At 34.1% G+C, this 15,416-nt stretch overlaps 1 protein-coding gene across 1 annotated transcript in view; it reads left to right on the top strand.

The window, feature by feature from the left end:
- Positions 1-785: 785 nt before the first annotated feature.
- Positions 786-15,416, top strand: part of LOC132156402 (carbohydrate sulfotransferase 8-like) — a 102,909-nt gene continuing 88,278 nt past the window's right edge. Inside the window, exon 1 of the mRNA XM_059565406.1 lies at positions 786-932. Coding sequence (XP_059421389.1) covers positions 911-932 — 22 coding nt within the window. The 5' untranslated portion in view covers positions 786-910. The remainder of the gene's footprint in view (positions 933-15,416) is intronic.

The raw sequence follows: 15,416 nt of genomic DNA, 5'->3' as shown, positions 1-15,416 counted from the left end.
GGGTTACTATTTCGGTTAAGATTCACTCTGATGTTGTTATAAGTATTTAAAGATGAACACTTGATTATCCATCAGTATTTATTTTTAGAAAAATCTCTCAAATCTGACCATCAGGATCTTTTGAGAAGCGTTAATTTGTTCATCTCTCAATCAGCATTGGATTGCAATGTTTGAATCATTTCAATCTCATCTTATCATTGGATATATAGAGTGACGATTGATATTTATATTATTTTACATGAGTATCTGCTCTACTGTTATAAAGATCTCACTGATTTACATTAAAAGCATCAGAATTTAATCATATAAATATCAGCATCTGCACCAAATCCTCAATATATCAGAATGAATGAGACACAGAAGAAAGATGGATCAAATATGCATACAGTATATTTTGTCTATTCCATTTCAAAATCTAACTTTTTTTTTCTATGGATAATTTCACATTAAGAGGGTTAAAATTGATTATGCACTAGATTGTTTTTTTTCCTCTTAAGTTCACTGATAAATCAAATTAACGAAATAATATTTTCTTGCATCATTTCTTTAGCTTAAAAAGTAAAGCATGGTGCTTGCAACGCCGAGGTCACAGGTTCGATTCCCATGGAATGCACGCATTAGATAAAGGCATTAGCCAAATGCATCATACATGCAAATGCAAAAACGTCATCATTTTGATTTTACTGTTTTCTTCTGTCTGTGAATGAGAATGTGTTTCTCTCTCTTTCTGCAGGTGTGTCTCTCGTTCTGAGCTGTGATGCTCTTGGTGGATTGTAAGATGGTGGATATTCTTCGCAGTCGGAGGAGGTTACGGGGGTCCATCTGTAAGCCGCCCTGCTCTTTCTGGTTTCTGCTGCTGTTTGGGGTCGGAGGACTCGTTCTCTTCATCCACCTGCAGGATCTGTCCGATATGGTGCTTCAACAGGCTCCAGGTAGGAAGAAACACTCACTTATGATCAATCGTAAACACGTAGAATGAATTAAGACGGTGATAGATCACGTGAGCCGTTCATTTCCAAACTTTCATTGTGCTTTGGAGAACTTTTAAGCTTTTGGCTTGGGACTTCAGGAGAAACTGATTGTGGTTTGGAGGTCTTATATGTATTTTAGGCTGCATGCAGGGTCTGAATTGAGAAGATAGTACTGTAAATATTTATTGCCAGCCGTGAAACTCTATTCTATATTGTTGCATTAAAAATGCATATATTTTTGTTTCTGAGAATGAGTTCTCTAGCTGTTTTGTCCTGCCCTGTAAAGATTGAAGTATGAAGTAACAGTCAGAATAGTCAATTTCTGACAAAATGTATATGAGCTTTTATGCCTTACATAGTCTGATATAGTAAGAATATGGAGAAAAAACAGCTAAATTTTATTCAGAGACTCAAACTGAGTAAAAATATGAAGTAAAAATATAAAGTAAACAAACGCTCCTCAAAAGATCCTGAGGATCAGATTTGAGACTCGAAAACATGATTGATGGAGAATCAAGTAAAGCTGAGCTGCTTCAGTCCAGGAAGAGTTCATCTGGAGATATTACTGACCTTATTCTGACCTTTACTTGATCAAAATCACTCAAGATTTGACTCAAGCTCAAGTTTGTACAATTACACTAAAAGAGCTTTGACTTGACAAAAACTCAAAACTATCAATCATAGACAGAAGGCATGCATTTGATTGAGTGCGACTGGTTTAGCAGCAAAGTTTGATAATTTGAGGCTTAAGAAATATTTGCATCCAATAGACTATATAGGGTTAAAGTCTTTCCAACTTGGCAACTTTGGTTTACTCTACAAAGCACATTGACTTTTACGTGTTTATGGTGCATATGGAGCACTTCTGTGTTGGCGAGAGGCTTTAGGTGCTTATGCACATGTCAAAAAAACAAAAAACAAACAACAGGATAATCATTCAGATTTCAATATAAAGCATGGATAGATGCATTAGATGAGTCTCTGGAATACTTGACGCCTGCTGTATGGATCCGTGTTTGTGCTTCTGTTCATCCAACATGAGGAAAACAAAACCACACCAGCTCTTTTACAGTTATCTGTTAATACTCACATTAATCGAAACACCTTTCTGTTTTTAACACTTTATTGGGCAAACTCACTATTTTGACTAAGAATCAAATCTTGTGATTAAGATTTAGTGTAGTTTTTATTTATATTTATATATATATTTTTTTTTACATTTGATTTTAAAGCTTTATTATTTATGTTTTTTCTCATTTTTAGCAGTTGTCTATATAGTTTTTAATAACTTTTATTTTACTATATTAAGTCAAACTAAATAAAAATGAGTAATGTCGATTTGTCAGCACAAGTTTAAAATAAGTTGTTTTACTGTATTTTTTTTTATTTTAGTTAATGCTTATTTTATTGTAATTAACAAATTTATTTTGTATGGTTTGGTACTTTGTCAGTGTCATTGAGATATACAGTACATTTTTATTCATATTTCGAATTAGTTTTCATTTTTATATTTTCCTTTTTTATTGTAGCTTTAGTTAAAATTGTAACAATTACATTGTGAGATTTTATCACACACACATACACACATATATTTCCATTTCCATTTTCATTTTAGTTAAAGTTTTAGGATTTTTTGTGATTTTATTGGATAGCAAAAATCTTTTGCTATAGGTTTAAGTTTGAGTTAAATTAAATTTTACGTTTAATTTGTTTCTGAATAGTAATACAGTTTGAGAAATAAAACAGAACCAAGTCATTTAATAAGAGTTTAGAGCTATAAAATGATTGTGGATCAGTTCAGATCATTTGATGAGAAATATTCCATAGTTAAAATTCATATTGAGTCTCATTTCTGAATTTTCCTTTATATGAGTGTGTTTTTATTTTTGTCTGTTTTTAGAAATCACCCAGAACTGAATGAAGTGGTAACAGTGTCAAATTAATCAACTGTTCTAGCTTTGATAAATATATTTAGCCGTGTTAACATATTTAATTAATCCTTGGCAGTCCCCATATACGCAGGTCATGTGACTTTTGCATGATTTCATTCGGCTCATTTGGTTTTCCTCAGAGGCATTTTCTTTGAAACTATTTTCAAACTAAACACATTTTTCAATAAAGAAAGAGAAAAGGATTATCCTGTAGAACTGGACCACAGAAATTGGGAGCAGGGTGTGTTTCCAGTGCATTGTGGGTAAAGAGTGATTTCTCTGCCTCAGCAGCACATGCCACGCTCACAAAGAAGAGTCGTGGTCTTTTCAAGCACAGAGAGATGTTTCATTGCTGCAAATTGCTTTCATTGAACTTCGTTCTTAGAGCATTCGGATTCATCTCCACAGACAAAACACAGTCTCCCCGGCCTCATAAGGTCAAATGCTTTCTGTAACAGCTCTGTTAGCGACAGATGCTCTCTTGAGGAACAGATCGCATGGCGCTAATCAGGAGAACCAGCATTTGTGCGCTGCTCTGGTGTCGGGATCAGCCACAGCCAATCAGAATCCACTCCGCCGCTGGATGAGATTGCTTTCATGCAGACGCTGCTGTGGACCTCCTGACATCCAAGGAGCACAATACCGTCAGCCGTCTAAACACACCGGGCTTGAGAGACATGCCGAGATAACAGCAGCATCTCTGGAGGAATCTGAGAGAGTTACGGGACTTAATTAAAGGAAGAGAGCTGAAGTCAGAAGACAGCTGTGTGTGACGAACAGATGCTTACCAGAAGAGAAGGGAGGAAGAAAGGATGGATGGATGGATGGATGGATGAATGGAAGGAAGGAAGGAAGGAAGGAAGGAAGGAAGGAAGGAAGGAAGGAAGGAAGGAAGGAGGAAGGAAGGATGGATGGATGGATGGATGGAAGGATGGAAGGATGAAAGGATGGATGGATGGATGGATGGGTGAATGGAAGGAAGGAAGGAAGGAAGGAAGGAAGGAAGGAAGGAGGAAGGAAGGAAGGAAGGATGGATGGATGGATGGATGGAAGGATGGATGGAAGGAAGGATGGAAGGATGGAAGGATGAAAGGATGGATGGGTGAATGGAAGGAAGGAAGGAAGGAAGGAAGGAAGGAAGGAAGGATGGATGGATGGATGGAAGGTAGGAAGGAAGGAGGAAGGAGGAAGGAGGAAGGAAGGAAGGAAGGAAGGATGGATGGATGGATGGATGGATAGATGGAAGGATGGATGGATGGAAGGATGGAATGATGGAAGGAAGGAAGGATGGATGGAAGGATGAAAGGATGGAAGGATGGATGGATAGAAGGAAGGAAGGAAGGAAGGAAGGAAGGAAGGAAGGAAGGAAGGAAGGAAGGATGGATGGATGGATGGATGGATGGATGGAAGGAAGGATGGATGGATGGAAGGAAGGAAGGATGGAAGGATGGAAGGATGAAAGGATGGATGGGTGAATGGAAGGAAGGAAGGAAGGAAGGAAGGAAGGAAGGATGGATGGATGGAAGGTAGGAAGGAAGGAGGAAGGAAGGAAGGAAGGATGGATGGATGGATGGATGGATGGATAGATGGAAGGATGGATGGATGGAAGGATGGAATGATGGAAAGAAGGAAGGATGGATGGAAGGATGAAAGGATGGAAGGATGGATGGATGGATGGATAGAAGGAAGGAAGGAAGGAAGGAAGGAAGGAAGGAAGGAAGGAAGGAAGGAAGGAAGGATGGGTGGAAGGATGGATGCATGGATGGAAGGAAGGAAGGAAGGATGGATGGAAGGAAGGATGAAAGGATGGAAGGATGGATGGATGAATGGAAGGAAGGAAGGAAGGAAGGAAGGAAGGAAGGAAGGAAGGAAGGAAGGAAGGATGGATGGAAGGATGGATGGATGGATGGAAGGAAGGAAGGAAGGAAGGAAGGAAGGAAGGATGGAAGGATGGATGGATGGAAGGATGGATGGATGGATGGATGGATGGATGAATGGAAGGAATGAAGAAAGAATGATGGATATAAGATGGATCTTGAACTCTTCGACACGTTGTCATGAGAACGACAAGTTTGTATCTTTGTGCTGATTAAGATTCAAGACTAAATTAAACCAATGACTCAAGATTTGAAAATGATTTTGACTAAATGATTTGAAAGAATTGATTCAGAAGAGTCATTTGGTTGTGAATCAGGTTCTCTTTTACTGTGGTGTTCAGGGAGCTGTATAACATTCTCATTAAATTTAGCCAGATTTATGCTTAAAACTAGAAAAAGTGCCATGTTGAGTCAAGGTATATTCTTTGAAAATTATTTATTAGTTTCTTATGTAGTTTTCTGTTGTTGTATTTTTGCTCTAATCATCATTCAGGGACATGTATTGACTTTCCTCGGATACAGGCTTGTCATCCTCTGAGACGCTCTGTTTACTTCTGATCTGTGCAGAAAACACTACAAATTGGACAAAAGACAGCTTTTTTTATTTGAAACGGCACAGCGATTAAATCCTGGCCATGCGAGAAAAAGCCCATGATGAGGTCCTGACGTGTGCTAATGTCCCATCAGCTGCTTCACCACGGTGTGAGGAATCACCAATCAGAGAGATTTGGGTTTTTAGGTTTCATTTCTGTGTGAACGACACTGACTTACCCCCGAGAGACGAACGCAGACACAGCTAGACAAACAGAGAGAGATTAATGTGATGCTGATTTGCTGCTCTCAAAAAAAAAAAAAACATTTCTGATTATAATCAATATTGAAAACAGTTGCGCTGCACAATATTTTTGGGAAAACCAACATACATTTTATTTTTGGGGATTCACAGACGAATAGAAATTTCAAAAGAATACAATTTCTATGAAATATAAATCTTATGAACATCATTCATGTCATAACAGTCTCTTTTGATATATTTAATGCCTCATTGCCAGAAAAAAGTTATAAATAAAATTAAATAAAATTAAATATCACTGACCCCCAGTATATGATTGTATATATATATATATATATATATATATATATATATATATATATATATTTATTTTTATTCACTTTGCAGAATAAAAGAATAAAACTGACTAGTAGTGTGTTTATATATTTTATTTTAATGTGTTATTTCTGAAAAAGGTTGTAATTTCTTAAAAAAAATACAACAATAATATATATATATATATATATATATATATATATATATATATATATATATACAATTTTTATGCATATTTATGTTTAGCACAGTTATATTCTATTTTGTTTAAAAACTGAGTATTTAAAAACAATATGTGCAATCTGAATATTTCGTGTAAAGGTTTTGTTTAAACCACTAACTCTAAATTTTAGCAAAACTAAATGTGATGCTTTTCTTAGAAACAGCACTAATATGGTTTGAAGGTGCGTTTTAGTGCTTTTTAACCCAGTGGAAACGATAAAACCTGTGCTGATCATCATTGGTTGATTCCAGTGAATTACTCTAAATGACTCTTGTTCCACTGAATCCCGCTGAAATCTCTCACTCGGTCATATTTGAGCAGCATTGTTGTGTTAAGTCATGTGATGCCTCCCAGAATGCAACAGGTTATTATGTTTGTCTGAGTGTCAAAGCTCAAGGTTTTGGCATAATTAAGTCCTTTGTGTGGAAACCGCAGGAAGTTCAGGAGAACGGTGTGTGCTGTTGTGAATTTGATCGAGTTTCAGTAATCTCTCCATCTGTCTGTCCTTGTGAAACTCAATTTATCCGCCTCTTCATGTAATTAAAGCTCAGTGATGCACAGAGTCAGAGCCGTCCACAGACGATGCTTCTGTAACAGTTCATTGTCTTTAGTTTCTCTTCTTCCTCATGTGTTTATTCCATTATACCGGTTTCTCGGCTTGGCTCTGGTGGAAATACAGATCCGTAAACACAGACATATGCAGTTTTGTCCCTAATTTGAAAACAGCCAGACGAGTATTGACAGCGACTCCACAAGGTGTGGATAACAAACCCCAGTGTGTACGTGATTAGTTAGTCTTGCCAAGCATAGCAGAAACGGTGCTTTATTCTGACTCCTATTATTGCTGGAACAGGTCAGCGTCTCTTTAAATCCACCAGAGGAGAACAACAGGATCCTTTCCAATTTCCAGTTGTTTTCAATTTTAGTCGAAGCTTTATATATATTGCTTAAACGTGTATGTCATTTATATATTTTTATTTTATTTTTACGCAACCTAGTTTAAAGAAAAAATACATTTTAAATATTTATTTTAAATAAAAACCTTTTGTTTAAATAAAAAAGCATGTTTTTCATTGTTTTTAAATGTTACACTTGTGTAAGTAAACACAGCCAGTATGTTAATTATATTATATTATATTATATTATATTATATTATATTATATTATATTATATTATATTATATTATATTATATTATATTATATTATATTATATTATATTATATTTTTTTCCAGATTCACTGTCAGATTAAGATTTCCAAATAATCCACCCAGCACTGTCCATAATCTAAATCTAACATCAAAATTAAATAAAAATGCACAAAAATTAACCAGAACACTTGATCAGAACTCGTTTTACACCATTCTGATGAAGTTAAAATTCTTCTTTTTTTCGGTTAAAAATGATGAAACAACAGCAGAATGTTAACCCACCCCTTGAAGCAAGTCAGATTACAGATGTGTTGTGAACTGCGTTTAATGTTGATTTAAAAGCCTGAGGGTCTCTGTGGCTTGTGTTTGGGATTTATTGGGTTGCAATCAAGTAGTTTAAAATCAACGTGAAAATCAAAAAGCTCAGCTGGGTCCAGTTCTTACAGCTCTTTGAGGACAAACGCCACTCAACACGTCCCATCTGCCCTCAATACATTCAATCAGCCGCTCGCTGTGCTCCCGTCCTCCACACAAACCACCGCTGGTTAATAACTCCTCTCTAATACTGTCTGAATCTGACAACAGGATCGAGTCATTACTGTGAACATGTGCGACAGTGTTCGACAGCTCGGCGTAATTCATCATCACGGTCAGACTGAACGTGATTTTGCATCACAGTATAATATCTTCATAGAGACAGAAATAGGCCACTTTGCACATTAAAGAACACATTGCATTTAAAGATGATGCATCACAAAGAGGGTAAAAAATACAAGGATTTGAGGAAATAAATGTCCTTCATTTGAGTAAATGCGGAGACAATTTAAACGTAGGCTTCTTATTTTAGCCAAGAGCTAGTCTGTCTGTTAAATAATATATTAATTTGCGTTTTAAGCATGCAATTTTAAAACTTTTTTTTATTATCTATTCAGTAACCCTTAATGAATTTAGGATGGCATTAACAGGCTTTCAAACTTGAATGAATTCAATGACTTCAATGAAAATATCCAGTGTTCAGGACTCACTTCCATGGCAATATGAATTAAATTAAATTAAATTAAATTAAATTAAATTAAATTAAATTAAATTAAATTAAATTAAATTAAATTAAATTAAATTAAATTAAATTAAATTAAATTAAATTAAATTAAATTAAATTAAATTAAATTAAATGTTATTTATTTTATGGGCAAAACTTGCAATGATGCTTGTCTGAGTAATCACAACTGATATAGTTTGTATTATTATTGTTGTTGTTGTTGTTGTGAATAAACATATCCTTGCTTGCATTGTTATCCACAACAAAGCAAGCCGTTATATTGTGCATTGCAAACATTTGTATGGATAATTATTTGTGAGCCAAACGTTTGTGACTAGTTCTGTGCTTCACAAACTCATATTTTCATTTAATTCATTCACTTACATTTTTGACCAAATTTCACATTCATAAATTCTAGTGTAAAAAAAAACCAACTATTATGTATTAAAAACCCATGTCATGGTTTAGTTGACTGACGTCAGGCTGTTCATCGGCAGTATTAGAATCTCTTTGAATAAAAAAGCTACAAAGACTACAAACGCTCGGCTATACAAATTAAGTATTTGATTTGATTTTTAAAAGGACATTTTTTTGTGCATCGGACAACCAGATAAATACTTGACAGAATTACAGCATTCCTGATAATTAATCCAGTGCTTGAATCTGTGTGCAGTATATTTTTAAAGAGTTTCAGAATGCAATCTAGTGAGACTCTAATAAGGGTCTGATGTTTCTGAGAGCTTCTGGAGCAGATTTCCCAGCTGCTTATGTCCCCTATGGGCCGATGTCTTCCTAACGAGACGTTCTTTCGTCTGTAGAACGACCAATTAATCAGCTGCAGACCGGCTGTTAGAGAGCACTAAAGGGTCGATTTTATTAAAAATAACTTTGATCTTTTGAATTAACAGTGTGATTTACTGTGATAACATTACAGTTTCCTCCTCATTCCAAAAAGAGCATCTGATCTGGATCATTTCGGCTGCATGTTCCTGATTGTTTCATATAAAAACTGTATTAGATTGGACAGACAGCAGAGCATTTGAGGAGTGTTTGCATGAGCTGTTTTTGCTTTAAGACTTTAATTCAGAGTTGGGCGAGGATCAGATCGAGGGAACGGCTCCATCTCAGTTCTTGAGTGTGAATTTGAATTGAATTGGCCTCAACACACGGGATGATGAATTGGATTTTGCACTGGAATGACAGGAAGAAGAGTTTACCAAGTTTACTACAGTAACACAACAACAAAATGTGTAAAAATGGAAAACACTTTTGATGTCAGTTTAAGGTTTTAATCTTCTCAAGCAACTCAAATTAGAAAGACTTCCAGGTAAAGCAAAGCATTCTGGGAAATGAAGTGTTTTATATATGTATGTTGCATGTATGTTGCAGTTCATTTTATTATTTTATTATTATTTATTAAAAATATAAAATGTAAAACTATATATTTTTAAATTTCTTAAAATATTTTATTAATATTGTTATATATTAAAAAAATATTTTGTTATTTTTAATTCTTATCTATTTATTCAGAACTTCATATATTTTTTTTTTTTTGTGAGATCTATATATTGCATTTGAATATTTCAAAATATATTCAGATATGTTATTTAGTTATTAGTATTTTTTTGGCTGGTCAAATATATATATATATCTTATTCACTCACCAGACAATTTGGCTATTACATTTTTTACATTATATTACATGTAATGTTTGTGGAAATTGCCTGCTACATATGTATGTTGACATTTAAGGGGTAATCCACACACACACACACACACACACACACACACACACACACAAACACACACACACACACACACACACACTCACACACACAAAATGAAATGTGTTATTATTAACTACACTTCAATCGTGATATGAGAGATACCTCTGAGAGCAAACACACTGACAGGGTTTCACTCTTGAGTTTTAGGGTGCTGTGTGTATTTTGAAGATCTCCAGCATGTTTTCTGGGGGGTTTCAGTGTGTTTTGAGGTTGTTTTATCAGAAAGGTTCACAGGAGGAAAGCACAGACAGAGCAGGTAAACAGGTTTTAGCGTCACAGCACCTCGAGAGTCTGTTAATAAAGCTGCTGGAAGAGTCATTACCTGTCTGTCTCTCTGAGGCTGTCTCAGTTTTTCAGAGTTGGTCTGTCTGTCAGGAAACTTCTTTCAGCGGTGCCCATGAGAAACACAAAGTTAGTGCGCTTGTGTTTAGCAAGGAGACACTTCAGAGCACTCATTTTCCAGCGATATGAGACCAAGACAGGCGGCAGCGGCTCGCTGAGCATCTCCCCGCATCCTTCAACACAGCTGAGGATGAAAGTGTGCATGTGTGTGTGTGTGTGTGTGTGTGTGACAGAAGCCGTGGCTCGTAACACATCCTCCTCTCAGCTTTGAACGGATCGAGCCTAATGAGCAGACACACGTGATCTTCAGTGAGAAACAACGAACGGCTCATTGTCGTGCAGAAAAGCCTGAGGAAATCATGCTTCTTAATTATGCACAGACAGTCATCTGTTGCTTTTCAACTAAATATCTAAATCTCAGAAAGGGATTTCAGAAGTAGTGAGACTATAGTAACTGTAGACTGGTTGTAGATTATGCAAATTATATAAACCATTCATCAGTGTTCTATATTCAAGTTTTTTGTTTTTATGTAATGCATAAATTAATGGTTTATTAATAGTTAATATTATTAATAAAATGTATTTTATTTAAAAATAAAATTATACATTAAAATATAATTTTTAATAGTTAATATTAATGCATTATAATTTTTTAATAATTTTAATATATATATAAAATAATACATTCAAGACATTCTTATGAAAATAAAGAGGACATTTGTGTATTTATACACTACAAGTCCCTTGTGCTTAGCAAGGCTGCATTTATTTGATAAAAAATACAGTAAAAAAACTGAAATATTATTGTAATTTCAAACAACTGTTTTATTTGTGAATATCTGTTAAACTGTAATTTATTTCCGTGATGCGCAGCTGTATTTTCAGCATCATTCCTCCAGTCTTCAGTCATTCTAATATGATGATTTGCTGCTCAAGAAACATTTCTGCTTATCATCATTGTTAAAAACTGTTGTGCTGCACAATGTTTTTCTGGAAACTGTGATGCATTTTGACAGCTATTAGTGGTGATATGCATTCGTTATATAGAAAACAAATATGATTTAAAATTAAACGAATGACAGCAGAATTATTTCATTTTTGGATCAACAATCTTCTGTTTCCTCTCCTCGGCTGGTGAGGAGCTGTAGAGATGCTCACACTGATCTTCGAGAAGCTGTGAAGTCTTCTGAAGATTGTCAGTGAAGCAGCGACACAGAGATGCCTCAGCTCTATAAGACGTGAAGAAAGGTCGAAGGTCTTCATAATCTTCTTAAAGCTCTGAGACCTGTCTCTGTCTGTCTGTGTGAGTCTGCTCCTGATCTCCTGTGGGACAACACAAAGATGGACCACGCAGGGCGATAAGAAACTGTCAGAAAACCGATCCACGGGAAAGACTGAACGATGCTTATCTTCTGAATGATGAGAGAAAAACCTAGTGAGCGGCTCACATTGACAGCATTTAAAGGCATCACGACTGTGCTTTCACCTCCAAAGACAGACGGCATAATTACTGTATGTTCCTTTCATAGTAAAAAAAATAAATAAAAAATGCTATTTTTGTCTAATTCATCTTAAAAAAAATTACTTGAAACAAATTCAATTGAAGCAAGACTGCATAAGACATTTTCAGCAGATATTTCTTTAATAAAAGTTTATTTTAATGTTAATGTGTTATTTTAGTATTATTGATATATTATAGATTTTATTTTTTTAATTCGATTTTATTTTTAGATTTTCTTTTTCTTGTGCTTTTGGTTCTTATATTAGTTTTTTACGACTATGTAGTATTTATATATATATTTTTAATAAGTTGGAGTTATTTTATTACTTAATGGCTAGATGGAATAAAACAATTTTTTATATATATATATATTATTTAACGTAATGTTTAATAAACTCATGCAGCGTTGCTTCTCAATTAAATTGTTTTATTTTTATTGTTTTATAGTTTTTAGATATCTTATATTTTTTTCTCAGAATTGTGAAATATAAACTCAAAATTCAGATTTTTTTCTACTAATTCTGTGTTTACATCCGTTGCGTTATTTTGACTTTTTTATCTCTCAATTCTGACTTTTTTCCCAGCAATTGAAAGTTAACGTTGCATTTAAAAATTTTGATCTGTGATTCTTTTTTTTATATAGTCAAAATTTTAAGATAATAACTCAGAATTGCAAAAAGAAAAAAAAAGTCAGAATTCTCAGATAAAAAGTCGCAATTACCTTAATGTATTTATTTATTTATTATTTATTTTTTTATCCTGTGGCGGAAACAGTTTTCCATAGTTTTAAAATACTTTTTTTGGCGGAAGGCGTTGCACATTAAGCATTAGTAGAAAGTGCAATCCTAGATTAGATTATAATTATTATAAACCTATTATTTCATTCTGTACTCTTCAAAACTTCCAAATCCTTCCAAAAACATTCCAGAGTGTTTTCCCAAATATATGTATGTTGTGCATTTTTATGCTTGTTAGACTATCAAGTTGTCATCAGAGCAACATCCTAACGTCAGTCTGCATCAGAATCAATTACATGTACATGTGTGGCCTTTGAAGACCTTTCCAGATCAGTCACTTATGAGGTTTCATCTCAGTAGGCAGCACAGTGTGATTTGGAACGGAGCAGTGGTGTGTGTTTGACAGAGAGAGAGAGAGAGAGAAAAGCTGACAAACGAACCAATGCAGACAGCCGAACACAGAGTTCATCTTCATCTTTTTTACACCTCATTCAAACACAAAAGAGACATGTTTGAGAGAAAGATAGAGAGACTGTTCAAAGACAGATGACAAGTGAACACGAGGAAGCAGATAGAAAACACAAAGCAAAACAGAGACATAAACACAGATAAAGAAAGACATTGGATATTATCTCAGGAGAAGAGAGAGGAGTGAGCAAAGACGAACAGAGGGAGGAAAGATGAAAAAATGAGTGCAATATTTAATATCAGATCATGACCTCAGATCATCTCAAACCATCCGCTTCTCCTAGGAACGTCCTACTTACAAGCTCACTGAAAAAAGACACAAATGCGACATTAATGATGCCATCTGATTCATTTATTGAAAGAATGAACGAGCGATGTGTACTTAGAAAGCACAGAGACCGTCTCAGGTTGTGTTCAATAGGGTGAGAATCCAATTTTCTGCTCTTTGCAACAAAAAAAAAGCCATTAAAGGTCTCAGCGCTGTTGGCAGAGAGAATGAATTAGTTACAAAGACGGTGCATGCTTTCCTGTGGCTTCTCCCAACAGTCGATCCATAACCAGCGGTAATATGCGATGAAATTCACACACATGCAGGGTTTAGTGCCGCTGGTTCGTGTACTCTCTGTGGCTATAACTTAATCTGTTTAAGACTAAGCTGTTGGACACCAGAGATGCTGAATGTGTGGATTGTGTATAGTGAGTTATCAAAATGTGTTAATATTTCATTTTGGTAAAACTCCCATCATTTACTGCTTGGGACTTTTGCAGGATGCTTCTGTTTGATGGACAGGTTTCCTAGAACAGGATTTATTCTTATAACATTTTATTTGACTGATTTCAAACCCAACTTACCACACTCTGAACACCTGCATTTTTATCTTTATGCAACTGTTCAATAAACAATAAAGTAATATGCATTTTAGACAAAGTTTTAATATTACCATGTCTATTTTTACTCTGACAGGTAAAATAGTTTCAAATTAATTCTAAACAGTATCAACAGTTATATGCTTCCATGAAAGTAAATTAGAATTAAAAAATTATAAATATCCAGCTTTGGTAAGTCATTATTCACTTTAAAAGTCATTATTGTGATTTTAAATGTAATAATTATGACATTTTAGTCTAAATTATTACACAAAAAGCCATAATTGTGAGGAAAAAAATTATGAAAAAAATTGACATACTAAATTTAAATTATGACTTTAAAAGTAGAATTTATGACACACTAAGTTATTATGAAACAAAAAAAGTCTAAATGATTATAAAATAAGAAAATTATCATAAAAAGATATTATCAGTTAAAAAGTTGAAATTATGAAATACTATAGATAAAAAGGTGAAAAATAATTTGTATGTCATAATTTCCACTTTTTTTCTCATTATCACTTTTTATGTCATAATTTAGAATTTAGTCTCATATTTCTTTGACTTTGGTATATCATAATTTCAACTTGTTTCGTAATTATGAATTAGTATGTCAAAATCGTGACTTTTACAGTCATAATTTCAACTTTTTATCTCATAATTATGACTGTCATAATTTAAAAAGATTATTAAATAAATATAATTTTTTATGTCATAATTAAGAGTTTTAGTCTCATATTTATGACATTGGTACAGTACATCATAATTTAAACTTGTTTCATAACTATGACTGTCGTAATTTAAACTTTTTATTTAATAATTATAACTTATGCCATAATTTTTACTTTTAAACTCATAATTTCTACTTAGTATTTCAATTTGCCTTTTTAAAGAAATAGTTTCCGAGCAAAATGAACCAGTGTTCGAATGAACTGATTGAGTGAATAATTCAGTGACTCACAAAGACTGAATGAATCAATGTCATGTTTGTGAACGAATCAATGTTTTTGAATGAATGATTTGTCGCCACCTACAGGACACAAATGGTTTCACATGCACAATTTTGAGCATTTCCCTAAACTTGCTCCAAATGTAAACACCTTTAGTGTTTATCTGTGTTTTTCCGTTGTCAAAAACCAAACAAACAAAGACTTTAAAATCTCAGGGAAATGCGGTTATCTTACAATGTAATGTTTATATAATAAGCTGATCTTTGGTAGATATGAGTGTTTTGTTGTACATGTAAACACCAGTGGTCTGTTGGTAGCATAATTGTCCATTTATGTTTCCATGATTGCTTTGCAATTGGTGTAAAGATTGTTTCGTTCAGTCAGAGTTTATTTTCTCCTTCCAAACAAACTGGTGTTTTTAAAATGAGCAACTCTTTATTATGTAAATGCCCCGTATAACAGAATA

This window comes from Carassius carassius, chromosome 13 (assembly GCF_963082965.1).
Source record: "Carassius carassius chromosome 13, fCarCar2.1, whole genome shotgun sequence".
Lineage (NCBI taxonomy): Eukaryota > Metazoa > Chordata > Actinopteri > Cypriniformes > Cyprinidae > Carassius > Carassius carassius.
The sequence above is the reverse complement of the archived record's forward strand: the minus strand, read 5'-3'. Positions and strand labels throughout refer to the sequence as shown.